Below are 20,659 nucleotides of genomic sequence, written 5' to 3'. Positions count from 1 at the left end.
TAGCCTGTGGTTTTAATTCGGTAAGCTGGTTTAACAGTTGAATTTTGTAGGTTTAGCAGAGCAATAGTGATGTGACTTGAGTCCCCATGCCTGCAGCAACCTTTTGAGTCAGGTGCTTTCTGAGCTGTGGGTGATGACTTGGTATTTTATAGCTACCAGTTGTTATTTCTTCTGAGAATCAGACAGAACTTGATATAATAGATTAAAATATTTCTACAAAGTAACTGTAATCCCACTATATGTATGGTTGATGTTGGGATTTTTTTGTTGTTGTGGTTTGTTTTTGGGGGGGGGTTGTTTGTTTGTTTTGGGTTTTGTTTTTTTTTTTTTCCTTAATGGCCCTTTGACTCATGTGCTCAATGAGTCAGATCTCACAGGTGTCTGTAACTTGAAAAGTAAACATTGGTCCTTAGCTTGTCTGACAAAGTTGGTAAGAGAGGTGATGTATTTTCAAAGGCAAAAATGATCTTCCTGCTTTTAGCATATTATTTTCTTTATGGTGGTAGACAGTAAAATTGAAGGGCTTTTGCTAAAATGATAGATTTGAACTAAACAAAAGCTGGTATAAAGCTGTACACATTTAACATCTTTCTTTAGTCTAGGTGGTTTTCAGAAACTTCATGACTTGGTTATTAGTGTACACGTAAGACCTCGTGTATTTCCATATACCTGTTTGTAGGTGTTTCCATATGTATCCAGGAGGATTTGAGAGAAAGCATAGTTTGCAGCAAAACATGTTTAAAGCAATCTAATTGTTTTCTGCTGTTGTTTGGATCAAGACTTTGTCTTGTTGAAGCTGCTGAGCTCATCTGCTTCTTGCAGGAAAATCCAAGTGGTTTATTTTTAATGTTTTTTTGACTTTCTAGCATCTCAGATCTCATAATTTTCTTGAATATGCAGGCATCATCTAAGAATTAACATGATTATAAAGAGGAATTAGGGAGGGAGGAGGGCAACTGATAGAGGTTATAAAACCACAGGCTAGGATCTGAAAAAGTATTTCAACTTGCATTGATTTCAGGTTACTTCATTGGGAATTAGACAATCAAAATGGAGCAGAAAGCTTAATTGCGTTGTGAATCTGGGCCATTAGTTAAAGTTTAAATGTGATCTGCACAAAGTATAATTCCATTAAGTTTATAATCTGCCCCAGTATGCTCATGTGCTGTACAGCTCCTTTCAGAGTATTTAAATTTTCTAATTCTCTGTTACTGTTTAACTGGTGCCTTTTCTGAGTTTGCCTACAGCAGCCCTCACTTGCTGATGGCATTTGGACTATGTCTGACCATGTCTCTGCGGAAGTCTAGAATGTGCTACAGGTACTGGACTTGGTGGTAGAGGTGACTCTATAAACGTCCCCTGTTCATAGAAAGTGTGGCTGACACAAGCACCCCAGAAATTGTTTACGTGAAAGACTTCTGTTGCTTTGACCCTATGCTGTTGAGTAAGGTGTTCAGAGTTTGATCTCCTTTGAATTAGGAGATGATTTGTGACTTTTTGTCAACTGAACAACTTTGAGACAGAGTAGATGTGTTGCTTTCATTCCATATCTCAGATCTGGAGGTCTTGGAGGTTTTTTCTTTCATGTCTTGCAGGAATACTTGCTGTCAGGTGCTGATATCATTGAAACTAACACTTTCAGCAGCACTCGAGTTGCACAAGCTGACTATGGACTTGAACATTTGGTAAGAATGCTGAACTGTTGATACATTAAAATATTAATAAAGATTTCTGTTTTAGCAGCCAAGATTAGCTTAGTCCCAGAGTACATTGCTGTTCTGTTTAGTGACTGTGTGCTGTGTCTTGAGCCATGTGATGGTGTTGTAGCTCACTTCCACTGCTCTGGACAATTGTACTTGCTATGTGTTATAGTGTGCCCCTGTTGATGAAGACACAGGCAATAATAACTTGTCCTGGATTTTGTTTGAATATTCACAGAATGCTGCAGTTCTGTTTAAGAGAATGTTTTGCTTCAGTCCTTCCAATTTACTAAATGCTACACTTGGTAGCATTTGGTTATTTGTGTCGTTTTTTTGCTGAGTATGTAGAAGTCCTTTCAAGCTTGCATTTGTCAGACCGATTCTGTGTTCTGTTGGTTTGAGAATTTGAGAAATAAGCGAAAGAAAATACTTGGAAATACGCTACTTGAATAAAAAGTGAATTGAAAAGTATGTTAATTTTGTCCTCAAAGTCCTCGTTGTCAGCATCTGTTGACTTCAGCAGGATTTAGCTGGTGCCTTACAGAATGAAATGTTATAGGCTGGGGCATACGTGAGATGAGACCATATAACTGTTGCTGAGATGCATAGATCTGTTCCTTTTAAAGCTTTGTAATAGTGCTTATATGTGTTTGTATGACTTAGGGAGCCTTCAGTGTATTGTGAGCTACTGAATGCAAGTGCAGTGTTTCTTTGAGGATGAGTTATATTCTACTGAATTAAAGGTTACTTGGTAATTTTTGTAATTGTTCTAGGCGTATCGGTTAAACAGAGTCTCTGCCCAGGTGGCCAGAAAAGCAGCAGATGATGTAACTGCTCAGACAGGTAAGCAATATTAGTTTTAATTTCATGTTCTTTTGTGGTTTTGATTGTCTTGTTACAATCTTTGAGAAGTTGCTAAATAGAGGGTAGCTTGGTGGTTTATTTCACAGGGACACACAGACATTCACACTCTTCAGTTTAGGCACAGGAGCAGTTTTGCATAGTGCACTAATTTGAGCATGTTTTCAGGTTCTGACCCTTTACTGTGTTCTGCAGGGATAGCTATCCTGTGCCTTCCTGTTTTAGACTGCAGGCGATACATGTATTCCAGATGTGTTGTAAGTTGCTTATGTTTGTATAGCACAGGTCTGTACTTCAGAGATGGGATAGCTGATTGTAGGTAAATGTGGATTACCAGTTACTCCTAATTGTTTTTTACTTTACTCAGCAACTACTAAACTGCTCTTAAGTTTGTGACTGTCATTTGTAAATGTGCAGTCATTTTATCTTCAAGGCTTTTTATGAGAGGGTTATAGCTCATTCACATTGCTGTAGACAGTGCTGTCTTTTCAAAGACAAGTAATTTCCTTCTGTATTCCAGCTTCAAACTGTATTTCAAGCTAACAGTGGACAGTGAGAAGAGAGCAGCAAGCTCACTGCTCTGGACTTCAAGAGAGCAGACTTTGGCCTCTTCAGGACCCTGCTTAGTAAGGTTCCATGAGATATAGCCCTAGAGGGCAGGGGAGCCCAAGACTGTTGGTTGATATTCAAGGACCTGTTACAAGCTCAGGAGTGTTGTGTCCCAACTAGAAGAAAGTGCAGCAGGAGGGCCAGGAGACCTCCTTGGATGAATATGGAGCTCCTGAGGAAACTTTGAAGGGAAAAAGAGGCTTATAAAAGGTGGAAGCAAGGACAGGCAGCCTGGGAAGAATACAGGGATGTTGTCCGGGAAGCTAGGGTCCAGGTTAGGAAAGCTAAGGCCCAGTTAGAATTAAACTTGGCTAGGGATGTTAAGGATAACAGGAAGGGGATCTGTAGGTACATTGCAAATAAAAGACAGACTAGGGACAAAGTAGGTCCCCTCTGGAAGCTCTCGGGAGAACTGGCTACCCTGGATTTGGAGAAGGCTGAGGTTCTTAATGACTTCTTTGCCTCAGTCTTCACTGGCAAAGGCTCTGACCAAACAACCCAAGTCTTGGAAGGCAGACGCAAGGACTGTGAGAATGAAGACCTTGTGCCCACTGTAGGAGAGGAACTGGTTCGAGACCATCTTAAGAGCCTGAATGTGCACAAGTGCATGGGTCCTGATGAAATCCATTGGTGGGTCCTGAAGGAGCTGGTGAATGAAGTTGCTAAGCCACTGTCCATATCTGAAAAATCATGGCAGTGAGGTGAAGTTCCTGACAAATGGAAAAAGGGAAATAATAACCCCCATTTTCAAGAATGGGAAAATGGATGACCCAGGGAATTACAGACCAGTCAGTCTCACCTCTGTGCCTGGCAAAATCTTGGAGCAGATTCTCTTGGAAGGCATGCTAAGGCACATGAAAAACAACAAGGTGCTTGGTGACAGCCAGCATGGCTTCACTAAGGGGAAATCCTGCCTGACCAATTTGGTAGCCTTCTATGATGGGGCTACAGAACTGATGAAAAGGGTTGGACAGCAGTTGATGTCATTTACCTGGACTTGTGCAAAGCATTTGACACTGTCCTGCATGACATTGTTGTCTCTAAACTGGAGAGACATCAATTTAACAGATGTACCACTTGGTGGATAAAGAACTGGCTGGATGGCCCTAACTATTTATAATTCTATGATTCGAACAGTGCTGCTGCTTATAGAATCATAGAATTGTTAGGGTTGGAAAGGACCTTAAGACCATCTAGTTCCAGCCCCCCTGCCGTGGGCAGGGACACCCTACGCTAAATCATGTCATCCAAGGCCTCGTCCAACCTGGTCTTGAACACTGCCAGGGATGGAGCATTCACAGCCTCCCTGGGCAACCCATTCCAGTGCCTCACCACCCTAACAGGAAAGAATTTCCATCTTATATCCAACCTAACTTCCCCTGTTTAAGTTTTAACCCATTACCCCTTGTCCTGTCGCAACAGTCTCTAATGAAGAGTCCATCTCCAGCATCCCTATAGGCCCCATCTGCTTCTGTCCAGATAACACCTTACTGATGTGATTCATAGTATCATAGCCACTAAGTGTTCATAGGCACTATAATTTGATTTGCCAAATCAAAAAGGTTTGAAATATACTTTTAAAAAAGTGGGTTTTATGAGCACATGCCAGAATATTCAGATCACGTTATGTGGTGAAAAATGCCACGACAGTTCTATGTTGTGCATTTAGATTAATTGAATGAAGCTTCCTGTGTCAGAGAGAAGTGGTACTTAAAAGAAAAATTATATGAACCGGTTGTCTTTTTTTAGATGTTCTGTCTGGTATGTATACGTTGAACATCTTGTTGATTAGGATTAAAACACAAGTCAGCTGTGCTGGGTAATCTTGTGTGGATCAAACTCTTGATTTGAGACAGGAGTTTTGTGTTTTGTAGTTCTTCATCTGTGAATAATATCCATGCCTTGGTGTCTTTGGGGGATTTTTACGTTGACATGTCTGTCATTGAAAAACCAGAGGTAAATTGTCTTGATAATTTTCTTTTTCTTTTTTATTTAATCTTCCCCCTCTTCCCCTGTCTTGGTTTAGGAATTAGGAGATATGTTGCTGGAGCCATGGGTCCAACAAACAGGACACTCTCTGTGTCACCATCTGTGGAGAGACCAGATTACAGGAACATAAGTAAATGTTTCTTATCATAAAATTATTTAACTTAGTGATGGTCTTGAAAGAAGTACCTCCAGATGAAATTAACATAATTCCCATTTTACAGCGTTTGATGAACTGGTCGAAGCTTATAAGGAACAAGCCAAAGGACTTTTGGATGGAGGAGTTGATATCTTGTTAGTGGAAACCATATTTGATACAGCGAATGCCAAGGTGAGGCTCCTGGAAAAAAAACCAACGTAGTAATATAAGTATTTTCGGTACTACCTAAGGAAATTCAGTGTAGTGGTTATAAGAGGTATCAGGTACTGCTTACTAAATACATGAAAAGACTCTTCAGTTGATGGCAAACAGGTAGAATATAAGGAGATGTTTTTTTAATCAACTTATTCCAGAGTTTTCCTTTGTCTTGTAGTATGTGCTGTCAGTATGTTTCTGGCTGTCTGTGCTAGTTCTCCTCTTATTTCCAGAAGCTGCTTAGGGCAAGTGGTGGAGGTGTTGGGGGCTTAAAACTGTCTTGCAATTTTATGTGGAAAAGTCTAGCTGGATATGCACACAGCATTTCTTAAAACTTTTGCCACAAGCTAATTAACATGTGCAGTGGCATGACTTGTCCTTTGCAGATTTGACCAGATTTCTTGGAGGCTTGGGTAGGATCCTGTGGCTTAACATAATGCTGAGCTTGTGTTCACATGCAACTTTCTTACACTAAGGAGGCAGGAAGTTTACAGGGCTTTCCTAGGGGTCACTGCAGTCCTTACTGTTAAAATTTGTGGTGGTTAGAATCTTCTGCAAACTGCATGTCTAAACAGAGTCAAGGGCAGTGAATGTGTCCTGAGAATAGCACATGCAACTGCGTTTGAGGTGGCGGTTGTGTTGCAGATGTGAGAGAGAAGTACATGCTTATGTTATTTAGGTTTCAGACCAGTATTGGTCTTACTTGGTTACCTCCTTTCTACTTGTTATCAGAATGTGTTTTGGAATATCCATTTAGGGGTAAGGGTACGGTACAGTCTTGAGTGTAGTAAGTAAGCAAGCCCACACAAACAAAAAACCCAACAAACTGAAGAGTTCCCAAAATGTCCATTAATATTTTGCAACTTGTTCTTCTGTAGGCAGCTCTTTTTGCACTCGAGATGTTGTTTGAGGAAGAGTATGCCCCCCGACCCATATTTGTAAGTATATATTTTTTACTTAATATTTTACATATACTTACGCTTGATTTGCAAACTAGGTAAGGTGACAGTTAAAGTGTTTTGAAATGAAGGAAATAAACGTCTTGGAAATGTACTTTTTTCACATTATTCTTAAAAGAAAAACACTTGATGTTCCATTGTAGCAAAAGGAATAACTTGTTTTTAAGGCCAGCCCTGTTCCCTTTCTCTCTCCATTCCCCACCCCCTCAGGTTTTTCTGTTTAGGTTGTGCCTCAGCACTTTGAGTGGTGCACAGATCGCTCTGCTTTGACTTTTAGCAGTTCAGCTGTTGAAATATTTTTTGTTAATTGAATTATTTTCTTTTCTCTGTGTTCAACTGATATTTAGGTTTCTGGAACCATTGTGGATAAGAGTGGACGTACCCTCTCAGGCCAGACAGGAGAGGCATTTGTCATCAGTGTTTCCCACAATAAGCCCCTTTGGTAAGGAAATGTATCTTTCTCATAGTAAGTTAACTGTAGATTGTGATTCTTATCTATTTTACCCCCTTGCTTGCAGCTAAATGGAAGCTATACTGTGATCATACTTAATCGTGTATTGCTAATGTGTTCTGCTGTCATTCCCTTAGCAGAAATTACGTTTCCAAAGAACACTGAATTTTTAAAACATTGCTCTAAATAATCCGGGCTTTTGTGTTTGCATCAGCTGCTGAAATAACAATTAAGTCAAAGCATTAAAAAAAAAATTCTGAAACTGTAGTTTGCTGTTTCCTGCTGTCTCCTACTGTCTCAGGTTGAGGAACTAATTCCTGGTATGCACAAGGTTTACCTCTCTTTCTTAGAGGGAAGCACTGCCAGCTCAGAATGTTCTAGCTTTGCTTCAAAGAATAAATCATAGGATTTCATTCCAGTGTCTTATTTACTGAACTCCCACAAGCATATATGTATTCCATGGGTGTTTTTCTCAAGGATGTGCATTGTTTTGGTAGCTCCTAATGTCTCCATTTACTCACACTCTTTTCTGTCCAGGCAGAAAAGTTGAAACAAGTATGAGTTTAAGATCTGTGAAAACACATAATATAGCAGATTTTGGTCACTGTGCAAGGTTTTGCACTTTAATTTGACTACTATTCCCTGTGTCTCTGTTCTTCTCAGCTTCTATGTGCTATTCTAACTCCTTCTTGCCTTCTCTTCCCTCTTTGCCATTTCTTCTCTCAGGTTGGTTCTTCACATGAAAACTTACACTGGAAATTGATGTTTTTTTTCTAGACTATTCTAGTGTAAGACATTTAATTCACTGTTAGCAATGCACACCATGCACATTGTGATGAGCCATTGTTTGTTTTTACAACAAAATTCCAGCTAAAATATGCAATCTGTCATCTTGGTAATACAAAAGCAGAAGACTGCATTTGCGGCTTTCCTGACTGCCCTTGAGGCTCTACTTTCCCAGACCAGACGGTGCTCCAGAAGTAACATATGGAGCCTCTTGGAACAGGGTGATAGTTGACTCCTTCTCTCAGCATCACAGCCTAGTCATCCATTCTTGGCATGAGTGTGTCTCAGATAGTCTTGTTCATAAATCTCTTGCCTTTGAAGAGAAGGGCACTTGAGCAGAAATCAGGAATTTATTAAACCATATTTTATAAAAGCTAACTTACAGGTTTGAGTGCTTGGGGCCTCTTTCTCATTTCTGCAAAAGCTACTATACAGCACTGTGGCAGAAGGGTTTTAGTTCTGGGAGCAGATTGCATTTAATGTTTTTTCTCTTGCCAAATTGGTACAGAGTGGCTTTAGGGTTGTGAAAAAGCTGATTAATAGTAGTATCCTAGGAATCATGTTATACATGCTCACATGTTTCCATTTGGGTTTTGTATGTTCTGTTTAGCGTGAGTGTTGTCCTTAAGACAGTTTGGTTTGGAGCCCCTCCTCCCTCCCTCCCAAAGTGTATGCTTTGCGTCTGGTTGACGCAGGTAACTGAGAAACTTGTGAACTGTGCTTAGTAAGTGCTGAAAGATGTGTGGCAAGCTGCTTGCTATAAAAGGTGCTCAGATGTGTCATGAGTTCCATTCATGTTATTTGGGATGCTGTAATTGTTTCTTTTGTGGTAGCATTAGGAAGACACACGCAGTGTTTAGGGCCCTAATGTGGTGTTTGTTCTGGTCCCAAGGGTGCTCTGCAGGCTTAGCTTTCACAGGACCTGATACATGGCTGCTGTGAAGAGATGGGCAAGGGAGGGAGGTGGTATTTTAAGATGAGGGTGTGATGGTTATTACACTAGGGCAGCAGTGACAGCGTACCAGCAATCTCATTGAAGGCTGCTAGCTTTTAACAGTTAAGTTTGCTTTACTCAAATGTTTTCTTTCATGATACTGTTCAGTGCTGCGGAGAGATAACATCCACAGAAGATACTTTTCTGGAATGAAATGTGCATGACTGTGTGTAGTTTGTCTTGGCAGTTTTGAAACAGGTAATGCTTGGGGAGTGTTCTGTTCATAGATATATTTGTCAGCAATCCCTGTGCTGTAAGTCAAGCAAGAGCATCAAGAAGTGCTTGTTTGCTGAGTATGTTGGCTGCTTTTACAGTATCTCTCCAGTAAGGTAAGGTAAAGAGAGTGACAGATGAGTTTGAATTCAGAACCAGAGACTGATTTGTATTAAATATGGAATGGAGAGATGAAGCTGCTTAATACAGGAAGGAGCTTAAAAAGAGGGTGTAGGGAGTGTGAGCTGAAAGTTTGTGAACTGAATGACTCAACAGTAGGAAAGACATTTGCATCTGATAAGGATGGTCTTGTTAACCATTTTTACCTTGCTTTACTTTGAAAATCCTGAGAGATGAGCCCCACTTTGAAATAAAGAACCTCGTTGCTGGAATTAATTGTGTATTCCCTGTGCATGCTGTTTGCATCCAGGAGAACTGTATAAGGATTTAAATGTATGTAAATACCAAATAGGGAAATGGGAATTAAAGGGTTCTTTTAAAACTTTTCTGTTTAAATGGAATGGGCTGTATGAAAGCATTAGAGAAAGCACTTCAAAGGTAGAGCTGGCTGCTTCAAAAAAACAAACTTATATGCCCACCTGCCCCTAGAAAAACCCAAATCAACCCACCACTAAGCTATTGGAAGAAGGGGTTTGTGTATTGTTTGGTCTTGGTATGTGACTGTGTGCTATTCAAGGCCCTGCTTTTGGATGTTGCTGTGAGCCCTCAGATCTCAAGGATTTGTCATTCTGTCCAAAAGTGATACTGGCTGCAAGCATTTACTGCTACGAATTGTGAAGTTACCAAGCCCCTGCCTGCTCCTTGAAAGAGGGAAGGAGGTCAAAAACCATTTTGTGCTTCCAGTCCTGTGCAGGGCTTTGTTGGTTTTGTCTTCTGGGAAACTACGTGGGCATACATGTAATTCATTAATTTAGCTGCCTGTGAGGCAGCCTCTGCATCCCAGCTAGTTGGGAGATAAGGCTGTTATCCATTCCTGTTTCAGTGGGTTAGCTTGCCATCCCCTCTGAGACTGCTATTCCAAGAAAGGAGAAAGCTTTTTTTACATCTTCCTCTTCCAGCAGCACTGTGAGCACCTTCTGAGTTTTGCAGCCCTCCTAAGATAGTTTCTAGAATGGTGCAAAGAGATCAGGAAACGTACGTAAAAGATCTTTTACATGCTTTCTGAAAGAGGGAAATTTCCCGTTTTAGTATCAATGTAGACATTTCAAGCACCAATCATGTTTATGTCTGTCTGTCATTCAATGAAAGAAAGCACAATCATACCTTAAATTGACTGAGAAGCTTATTCATGCAAAAATGCTTCTGCTTCAGTGCTGTCTTTGTTACTAAGATGTAGCAGATTTAGTTGGCCAAGCTTAGTGCTGCCATGAGGCATTTTGGGGGATATAGTTGGTTTCTTCAAAGACTGGCATAATTAAGAACATTATGACTTAGTAGCTTGAAGCAGGTCTTGCTTTTTCAACCTTTCTCATACTACTTTCTATAGCACAAGTCTCCTTTCCAGTCTGTCATTCTCATTCCACTTGTTCTCTTTCTCACCTGGAAAATACAGAGCCGTCATGTTGCTGCAGTTGCTGTCAAAATGCTGCCACTTTCCTCGTGGATTTTGAAATGAAATCTTGATTTGCTGTTCCCAGTTCAGTTCAGTCAAGCTGCCTTCTCCCTTGTGCTTTTCTTCCACCTGGGAGCTCTCCTTTTGCAGAGTCTTGCTGTATTGATGGTGATGATTAAAGAAATTGGAGTTCAGGTTGGTTTTGTTGTAGATGATTGTGGGAGTTAGCAGTTGCCAGCACTAACATTCATCTGTTTTGTATGTAAAAGGTGTTTTTATCTCAAAATAATTTTTGACAATTTATTTTCCAGTATCGGCTTAAATTGTGCTTTAGGGGCAGTTGAAATGCGACCATTCATTGAAACAATTGGAAAATGTACAACAGCCTACATCATCTGTTACCCCAATGCAGGTGTGTTGGTGCACAGGTTCCTGTGCCTGCAGTCGGAGAAAATGTAAACCATTCTATCTCATTAACAATAGTAGAGTTGAATTAGCTTGAAAAGCTGGTTGGTTTTACTATTAAAAAGAGATAAAAAATATTATAAATTGCTGGAACTAACTTTTTACGTCTGTGACAGTGAATCCAGAATGCTCTTGCATAATTAATAATCTATTGAGTAATGATTGCAAAGATGATGAGGTATTTTAGTTCTCATACAAGTGTAGCTACTTTAAGTAGGTCTTTTATGGAATTTAATTCTGTTCTTGTGGGCTTTAAACAAATAGTAATACTAGAAAAATTATGTTTCAAGGTCTTCCCAATACTTTTGGTGGTTATGATGAAACTCCAGAAGTGACTGCCAAGCATCTAAAGGTATGAAGTATTTCTTGTGAGTGTGTCATATCTGACACAGTAGTAGACAAAAATTCTTTGCTTGTATTTTTTGCATGTTTATTATAGTATTGGATGAGAGAGAGCTGGTGGTGAGTTTTTTGTTTGATTTGGTGTCCATTCCCCTCCTCCCCACTGCATGGTGTGTTTCTCACCCCACCCCATCCCTGCCTCCCATATGGCTCTATATATCGTTTGTATTGTTTAGACAATTTGCTGAATGGTAGGGATTTGAGATACCAGGTTAGGAAAAACTACTTGGGATACTCTGAAAACCTTAATTTTAACTTTCATATCCTACATTAAGTAGCTTTCCTGCAGCTTGGTCTGTGAATGTTACTCATTTGCACTCCTATGTTCTTACTTTTACATTTGGAAATTGTTCAAAAAGCCAGTTCTTTTTTATGACTTGGCAGAATTTGACTGAGTTATGTATCTAGGAACCACTGATGTTGGTGGTGTTCCGGTTCAGGGTGTCCTTCCACGTGCCACTTGATCTGTGCAAGACGGAGCTATGTGGCTGGAGCTGCAGAATGTCAGTGAGAATCCAGTATCTGCTGCATGTTGGTTGCCCTTTATAATACAGTATGACTAGTCTTCGATAATCATCTAAGTTGTCATCTGGGGCTTCAGTATAAAATAGGCCAGTTTATTTCCTAAAATTAAATGTTGAAATTGCTGGTTAGCCTTGGGAATTCACATCTCGGATCATGTAGAGAAGAAATAGTACTGATTGGTTTTTTTCTTTTTTTTTTTTCTTCTGATCCCCCTGAGTTGCTTAACATATGGAGAAAAGAAAAATAAATATGTACCTTAAACACAAATATATGTATCTTAAAAAGAAACACATCTATAAAAGACACAAAATCCTCTTTCCCTTGCTTTTACAGAATTTTGCTTTGGACGGTTTGGTCAACATAGTTGGAGGTTGCTGTGGTACTACACCAGCACACATCAGGTACATCATGAGCTACAGCTTCAGGTGCACTGGGGAGTAAATTAAATGCTGCTTCTGAGGATTAGTATTCCATGGCTTGCCTTAAAGTTTCCTGAAAAGATGGATCACTTGAATGCTAATAGCAGTGACATAGGGAGTAGAAATAACCGGTTTTTATAGCCATGTGTATAGTGAAGAATGAGAAGAGGCATGGTGTTCAAATGAGGATTATACCTCTGCTGTTTTGTCATCTAAAATTGTCTTGGAATGTAAGTTTGTGCAGGAAATGTCATAACAGAAGATGTGGGAATGCTGTACAGCTGGTGCTAGTCCTGGCCACTCAAAAGGAGAATTTTATATCTTTCTCACTGGATGTAGGTCAGTGGGAAAACCTCCCTTTTACAGCTGGGCTTGAAAGAGAAGGGGCCCTTGTGATTAATTTTTACTCTGATACAAAATGGAAAGACATGGTTTATGAACATGTAGAGGACACTGTGTGTCCCTCCTGACTGTAGCAAAGAGAAAGTGAATGTGAACACCATGAGTCATTCTGGCATCTGAGAAACGTGTCTCAGTACATAGAAGGGTTTGTCCCTTTTTTTTCTGCAATCATCAGCAATTGCTTAGCAAATCATGACTATGGTAAGTGTGGTTGAGGACTGTTTCTGATATCCATCCAGTATCTCATTGGCATAATATCTCATGCTCTGTATTTGATAGGTCTTCAGCTTTAAGTTCCTGACAAACAGATATGATAAGGTTTTCTAGGAGTATTTTTTTGCCTTTGACCACACAAAAAGAAACTAGCCAATTAATCTTGTCTCCTGCAGGGCTAAATCGGAGGTGTAGGTGTATGTCTAATATAATCTGTTTGAGTCTTTTCTCGAGTGGTTTAATTTTAATTGAAAACTACTAGTTCCTCTTTCTGTAACTCAGGGAAATTGCTCAAGCTGTGAAATTCTGTAAGCCTCGAGTTCCACCTTCTCTCTCTCAAGGATACATGCTGCTGTCAGGTAAAATGGAGTGTTAATGGGTTGAGCTTTATAACTTATGCAACTTTCTTTTATAAATTTATTTGCTGTTTTATGCTAATCAGAATGGCACTCTGAGTTTCTGGTTCTGCCTGAATACCAAGCTTATGGATGTGTAATCAGATCTTAGTGATTTGGCCAAAGGATTAATGGAACATTTTATCGCAATCTAGTAAAGTATAGCCAAGATAGCATAATTTATTCTGCAAGTCTCAGCCACTTTGTAATGCTGAGTGAGAAGGTTTATCCTCACTTTGCAACAGGGGAGGGCCAACCACAGAGAAATCAGTTAATTTGACTATAGTTGATGGCAGAGCTAGGATGAGATCCTTGTTTACCTCCTGTGAGGGGGCTGTCCTGTATTGCCTTGGATGGCAATCCAGTTGTACTGGGACAGGGTGCCAGCAGTGTATCCAGGTGTAGAATGTAATTTGTTTTGGCAGAGTCTAGATCTGTATGTTCTTCAGCCAAGCCTGTTTTTAAGCCTTTGGGACATGTATCCAAGTAAAACAGTACCTTCATTTTGGTCTGGTGTTTTAATCCTAAAGTTTAGTATAAATTAAATAAGTCATAGTTGTCCTGTGGTGGTTTCATGCATCAGCTTATTTTGTTCTGCTCTAAGTTATGTTTGCCTCTGAGTTGCCTGCTACCTAAGGGTCCCAATTGCCTTGTTTTCCTGAACTTGGGTATGTGATTAAGAGCTGTCCTTGGTTGTCAGTCAATTCAGCACGCTGCTTGGTGGTGGTAAGGTCAAAAGATAGCACAGTTGGAAGTTGAGAGAAGGTGTGCATGTGCATACATATAGATGCCCAAAGAATCGTGGATTCATGTCATGTTGTATCGGACAAATTGGCTGTTATTTTATTTGTTGGTCAGGTAAATTATTGACTGTCACTGAAGAAGAATAACCTTTGGCATATGCGTTGGGAGTTGTTTCATTGCATTTCTTTGCTAGTTACTCATTATGTGTGCTGAGATGTGTTACATCCTGATGTGCTGAGAAATCACTATTCCTAGAGATCTCTATTTCACAGTTTAGAAAAGGGATTTTGTCTGTCTTAAAGTTTTTCTTTTCTGTTTTTACAAATATGTTCCAAAATATCTTTTTAAGGTCTGGAGCCATTCAGGATTGGGCCGTACACCAACTTTGTTAACATTGGTGAACGCTGCAATGTTGCAGGATCACGGAAGTTTGCTAAACTCATAATGGCAGGCAACTACGAAGTATGCATTTTAACAATAATCCTTATAGCTGATACTCCAATTGTTTCATTGCTCCATTGCACTGTTACTAGTTGGTTGTTTTTCTGGCACAAGGCATTATTCTACACCATTACAAGAATAAGGAAGCAAGGAGAATTCACTTTGTCACTGTCCTTTGCTTCTGTGCTTACCATCTCCTGCTATTTTTGTGAAAAGGGTGTTACAGGTATTATGGATTTCCGTTTAGAATTAAGTTACACACCTGATAATGGTTTAGAAAATGTCTTGGTCTGTGCTGTATCTAGGGGTGGGTTTACAGATGAGGGAGGAGGGAATATGGCTGTAATTACACTTCCAACATGTGGGGTACATATGACTTGAAACAGATTGTGGCAGCGTGCAGCTCTCACTCTTACCCTCACTTTGACTAATGGTCAGAATTATGGTTACATCTAATCTTTATCTATTTTGATCCCTGGCTCCAGCATGCTACATGAGAGTTGTTACAGAAGAGTTGCTTAGAAAGTAGTTCCTTAATGAAACAGCTGCAGGGCAGGTCTGCTGGTGAAATTTGCTACTGTAACATTCAAACAAATAGTAAAGTGACATTTCTTGGAAGTGGAGACTGCCTCAGAATATGCAGTGCTGTTCTCGTAGATGCAATCAAAATTAAAGCCTTAATTTTTTTTTTAAGAAAGTCTAGCTCTGAAGCTCTTAGAAGTAACGAAGCAGGTTAGACCTCTTAAATAAGGAGAGCTTTAAACACAGGTTGTTAAGGACTGGGAGCAGCTATAAACCTTTTCCTTTTTTTGTCTCCTCAGTCTGCAGAGTGACAAAAAAAGGAAATGAATGGGTATAGGTGTTCAGATAATTATGTGGGCCAAAGGAAAAGCTTTAATATTTCCTTTGTAGCACTTGGTGATTATTCTGCAGCTGAAAAAAGTGTTGAACCTCCTTCAAAAATTAAATACTCTATGTTGTAAAACAGCAGAGGTTGGAATGCAAGACCCTTATTTCATGCCATCACAGAGACTGTTCCTGTAATTTTGTGCAGTCAGAAGTCCTTGTTACCATGCAGATCTTAAATCATTCACTTACGTGTATGACCAGCTGTCTGAAATCAATGAAATTACCAGCACATTAGGTCTCTGGTGTCATATTTTTGTGAACAAATTAGTTACCAGTTGTGCCATACTGACAACTTCCGTATGTTGTAGTGTATCACAGACTGCTTCCTTATTCTTTTCTGGTATGTCTTAAATTTTTTTTAAGTTTCTGGCTGCGTGCATATTTTGGAGCAGTGAAATGTTATCCTGAGAATGCCTAGGCTCTTTTCTACTGACTGTTGTTTTTGTTTTTGACTTTATTCTTTAGGAAGCCCTGAGCGTAGCCAAATTGCAAGTTGAGATGGGGGCCCAGGTTCTTGATATCAACATGGATGATGGGATGCTGGATGGCCCTGCTGCAATGACCAGATTTTGTAATTTAATTTCTTCAGAACCTGATATTGCAAAGGTTGTAATTGAGTCACTTCAAAGCACAATAAAGATCATTTTATTGAGTTGGAATTTGCCTTTCAGAAAATTTTGATTCATTTAGTAACCAGTTTAGATGCTTAATAAGCAGATGTAAGTATCCCCAAAGTGGAAGAGGTACTGTTATAGAGAAGGCCTTTGGGGTAACAGAGGTTTTAACATTCTCTGTATGATTTGAGCTAAATATACGCCAGACCTTTTCATTGGTTAGAAAAGGTGGATGCTAGTTCCTTTTGCAGCAGTTATGAGCCATAATCTATATATTGGCCATGCATAACAGTATTGCTTTCCACAAAACTTAAAATTGCTCTGGATAGAGATGGTTTTAAATGATACTTCTGTCATGTGAATTTTCTAAAAATGAGTATCTAATTCGGAAGCACAAGACAATACATGGAGAAGTAGGGGTCTCTCTGTGATATGTGATGGAGTTGCCATAGAAGCTCTTGAGTTAAATTTGTTCTGAGTTTAGCATTTAAAGCAAAGTGAATCTACAAATGCCATCTGGAAACTCTCTGTTCATAAATGATGATTAATGTTGTGTGCATTTTTATGTCCAAATGGGCAAACAGCATATGGAACACGAATTTGTAACTTGTATGCCTGGCTTACCTCTTTGTTATTTACAGGTGCCGTTATGCATTGACTCCTCAAATTTTTCAGTGATTGAAGCAGGTTTGAAATGTTGCCAAGGGAAATGCATTGTAAACAGCATCAGTCTGAAGGAAGGTGAGGAAGACTTTTTGAAGAAAGCAAGGAAAATTAAGTTGTATGGAGCAGCTGTGGTTGTCATGGCTTTTGATGAAATAGGGCAGGTGAGTGTTGCTTTAAAAGAGTTATTTTTCTTCTGGAGTGCAAGTCTTGTGCAAGATGAAGTTGTTTTGTTTTGTTGACTCAGGTGATTCAAAGAAGTCTGTGTAGTCTTAGCAGTAGTTTTGACCCTGATATGTAATCATTTATTATGCTGCTTACATTTGAAGAATCCAAGTACTGTTCTAAGCATAGCTCTGCTAGCACATAACCATATCTCTTGTTATTCAGCCATTCTGAACTCTTCCTTCCTTCATAGAAGATTTTTCTTTTGAGTTCAGAAGCTGAGTTTAGGATGAGAGTGGAATCCTTGTGGATTCATTTAGTTATTACAAACCAGATATTAAACTTCGCATTGGATGATGAAATGGTGGGGAACAAAATAATTTTTAATGAGTTGAGTTAAAACTCCAGGTACAGGTGTGGGGATATTTTTAATACAAAATTCTTATATAGACAGTCCTTTTCTAACACTTGTGCATATTCTCAGTCTTGAGTCACTAGAACTATAAATGATTTCTGGGGAGTTTATTTTTGTGTTGTGTGTAAGTTTCATGTCAAAATTCTTTTTCTCCACTAGGCAACAGAAACTGAAAACAAGATATCAATCTGTTCCAGAGCTTATCACCTCCTCGTGGAAAAAGTGCACTTCAATCCAAACGATATAATATTCGACCCTAACATTTTGACTATAGGAACTGGAATGGAAGAGCATAACCTTTATGCCATTAATTTTATAAATGCTACTAAAACCATAAAAGTAAGTTGTAAGCTTATTTTAACTTGAAGTGTTTTGCTGAGATTACTTAAAAACCCAAAGCATAACACCCCTTACCCCATCCTCAAACAACCACAACAAAACACTGCTGCAAAATGATATGCATTTTAAATTAGTGAGGGGGACTATTTCTCTGAATAGACATTTCCCGGTATTGCTGTATTTCCAGTAGGAGAACTTCAAATAGTTCTATAAATACATTTCAATCAGTTATCTCTACTATAAATATACTACATGAATTGAGTGAGGTAAAAATCACATTCATGTTCTAGCTAAAATATGACTTCTTTGAAGCATGTGAAAGCTGCCTTTTTAAATTAATGAAATTTCTGTTATAGTGGAAGGGATTTGTGTAGTAACCTGACCTTTTATTTAGCCAAAATGTGTGTAAGGAGGTACTGCAGTGAAGAGCATCACCTGAAAACAGCCAAGGAAGCTGCACTGTTGTGTTTCACAAGGCAAATTGATGGTCTGGTGGTGCTCTGCCTAGCAGTCTTGGGCTTGAAGACCCCACAGGCTATTTTGTCACCACGGGGCTTCTGGAAGGGAAGCTCCACCCTTGATGTTAGCTGTTCAGCTGCAGGCTGCTCCTGAGACATGTAAGCAGGTTGGCTGCTTCTGTTTCCAGAGGAGTTGAGGGATGGAAGAGGCATAAATAGGTCTGCATGGGGAAAATACGGAAGGCTGCTGTGGGAGGACTGGTACATTTAGAATAGCACCTATGATTATGAAAAGCATGGCATTTGCTTACACATAACTAGGCTGGATCTTTCCTTCTATTTGTATCTTTTCTACAGAGATTCAAATTGTTTTTTATGAATTTGAGTAACTAGAAGGATCTGGAACAGGTAAGACAGAAATGGTGCATAGCCAAGGCACTGCAGCTCAGGGGCCAGCTGGTTTGTAGAATGAATGCTTTGCTTAGGTTTCATTTTTTGAAAGAGCTTTTCTAAAAATGTATGGGCAATTCCCATAGGAAACACTGCCGGGAGCCAGGATAAGTGGAGGTCTTTCCAATCTGTCTTTCTCCTTTCGAGGAATGGATGCCATTCGAGAAGCAATGCATGGGGTGTTCCTTTACCATGCAATTAAGGTACAATGTTCTTTTTGCTTCTGTATGTTTGCACTTTGCAGATGTGCAATGCTGTCTGACAGCCCTGGGTGGGGGATTCTTCATGTTTGTTTTTTTTTTCTAGTATGGCATGGACATGGGAATTGTGAATGCTGGGAATCTGCCAGTGTATGATGATATTCACAAGGAATTATTACAGCTGTGTGAGAACCTAATCTGGAACAAAGATCCTGATGCAACAGAGAAACTCTTACAATATGCTCAGGTAGCCTCCAATGTTAAATTTTGAGTAGTAGGTAGCTTAGCACCTGGGCTTTAACACCTCCTTGCTAATGATAGATACAACAGCCTATAAACTGCATATATCAATCTAGTAGTGCGGGTTAGAATTTACCAGTGGTTCAGTTATTAATGTAAAATAAAATCTGAACTGTGCGATAGATTGAGCCTGTCCAATTTCATAGGTGCCTTTAAAGATCTTGCATCAGAGTTCTTCATATGTTTTCAGGAGACCAAGCTGCATAGGTGTTCTTTCTAAAAAAAACAAACTAAACCCAAGAACAATAAGAAGCAAAAAATTCCAATCAAACTTCCTAAAAACAAACAAACAAAAAATAACAATCACACACACACACAAAAGCAAAACCCAAACAAAAACCTGAAACAAACAAACCCAGACAAACTAACAAGAACCCAGGAAAGGCTAACACACAACCAAAGCAAGTCTTGGTGCTGAAGATTGCGTGACAAGAGCATTGTGGGAGACAGAGTAAACCTGTCTCTTTAGTTGTAAGGGTTTGCTTGAAGTATACATAAAAGGTAAAAGTAATCGCTTGCATTTCCTGGCTATGCCATAGACTTCCAGTTCATGTAACTTGTGTCAAGAGTGAAAATCAGCGATTTAGTGTTTTTGAGATGCTGTAATGATGATGGTGATTAGAAGACAAAGATTGCACAGCTGAAGGTTTCCTGATTATGCAGCTGTAACACAACTGGTGAAATCCTGTTCTGAACAGAGCATATAGCAAAAATCTTTCTGGGTTAGGTGGCACTTAGATTTAAGTGCACAAGAAGGTTTGCATGTTTTGTAGCACCTGGAGTTACTATTTCTGTGCATTGCTTCATTTGGCTCGTAGTTTGCCCTATAGTGGTGCATGCTTTGTAGGAACAATGGCAACAGTTGAAAACCAGTACAAGGGAGCCCTCTCTGTCTCTTGTGGTTGGGCAATTTTAAATGGTGCTCTTAGTGTCTAAGCAATTCACTTGAGAGTGACCTTCTCTGTATAAACAGAGTTTTTCCATTCAGGGTTGCATAAAGAGGAGGGGAAGAAAAGAAGGGGAACTAGAAGGGGATTGCTGAACTGGTGTTTCTGCAGAAGGCAGAATGTGAATTTAAACAGAGCCTGAGAAGTAGAAATGGATGACTGCTCCGTCTAGGTCTAGAAGTTTTGGAAACCATTGTTGGAATCTCTGCTTTTATTCATCGTGGTAGTTTTACTGTGGGAGTAAACCAGTCCCCAGCTGCAAAAAAGGCAGATGTTCTTGATTTGAAACATCTTTAAAAGCTCTGTTAAAACACAACCCAAAATACTACAACTTTTCAGGTTTTCACTGGAGGTAACCATCACAATTTGGGTTTCGCCTTGGTTCTGGATAAGTGTGAGCATCCAAATAGATAATCACAGCCAGTGAGAAGCATTATTACATAAGGTTTTGGAGTTTGAGGCGTATGTCAAAATATTTAGTCAGACTTTCCTCTGATAATAATGGAATTGAATGGTTCTAAATTCTTCTGTCTAAAGGTTTTTTTGTTGTTTTTTTTTTTTTTTTCCTAACACTAAGGTGCATTCATTCATTGGTAAGTGCGTATGTTCTTTTTGTTTCCAATCACTGCAGTTCATTCTGCACAAAGAGCATAGAATGTGCAATCCATTTCCAGTACTGCACCTGTAATAGAGTGTCAGTGAAGTT

General features: G+C 39.4%; 1 protein-coding gene across 2 annotated transcripts in view; it reads left to right on the top strand.

The window, feature by feature from the left end:
* The window catches only part of MTR (5-methyltetrahydrofolate-homocysteine methyltransferase), a 57,763-nt gene that overhangs the window by 8,207 nt on the left and 28,897 nt on the right, over positions 1 to 20,659 (top strand). For both annotated transcript variants that reach the window (XM_061471197.1, XM_061471196.1), the window contains exons 3-18: positions 1,596 to 1,685; positions 2,474 to 2,543; positions 5,197 to 5,289; positions 5,381 to 5,487; positions 6,390 to 6,449; positions 6,818 to 6,912; positions 10,799 to 10,899; positions 11,243 to 11,304; positions 12,213 to 12,280; positions 13,196 to 13,272; positions 14,402 to 14,514; positions 15,868 to 16,008; positions 16,658 to 16,843; positions 17,419 to 17,598; positions 18,593 to 18,709; positions 18,813 to 18,953. In XM_061471197.1, the coding sequence (XP_061327181.1) occupies positions 1,596 to 1,685; positions 2,474 to 2,543; positions 5,197 to 5,289; positions 5,381 to 5,487; positions 6,390 to 6,449; positions 6,818 to 6,912; positions 10,799 to 10,899; positions 11,243 to 11,304; positions 12,213 to 12,280; positions 13,196 to 13,272; positions 14,402 to 14,514; positions 15,868 to 16,008; positions 16,658 to 16,843; positions 17,419 to 17,598; positions 18,593 to 18,709; positions 18,813 to 18,953 (1,701 nt within the window). The remainder of the gene's footprint in view (positions 1 to 1,595; positions 1,686 to 2,473; positions 2,544 to 5,196; positions 5,290 to 5,380; positions 5,488 to 6,389; positions 6,450 to 6,817; positions 6,913 to 10,798; positions 10,900 to 11,242; positions 11,305 to 12,212; positions 12,281 to 13,195; positions 13,273 to 14,401; positions 14,515 to 15,867; positions 16,009 to 16,657; positions 16,844 to 17,418; positions 17,599 to 18,592; positions 18,710 to 18,812; positions 18,954 to 20,659) is intronic.

Source organism: Pezoporus flaviventris, unplaced genomic scaffold (assembly GCF_033815535.1).
Source record: "Pezoporus flaviventris isolate CSIRO_AGI_PZ_B2104156 unplaced genomic scaffold, CSIRO_AGI_Pfla_v1 ptg000066l, whole genome shotgun sequence".
Classification (NCBI taxonomy): domain Eukaryota; kingdom Metazoa; phylum Chordata; class Aves; order Psittaciformes; family Psittacidae; genus Pezoporus; species Pezoporus flaviventris.
The sequence above is the reverse complement of the archived record's forward strand: the minus strand, read 5'-3'. Positions and strand labels throughout refer to the sequence as shown.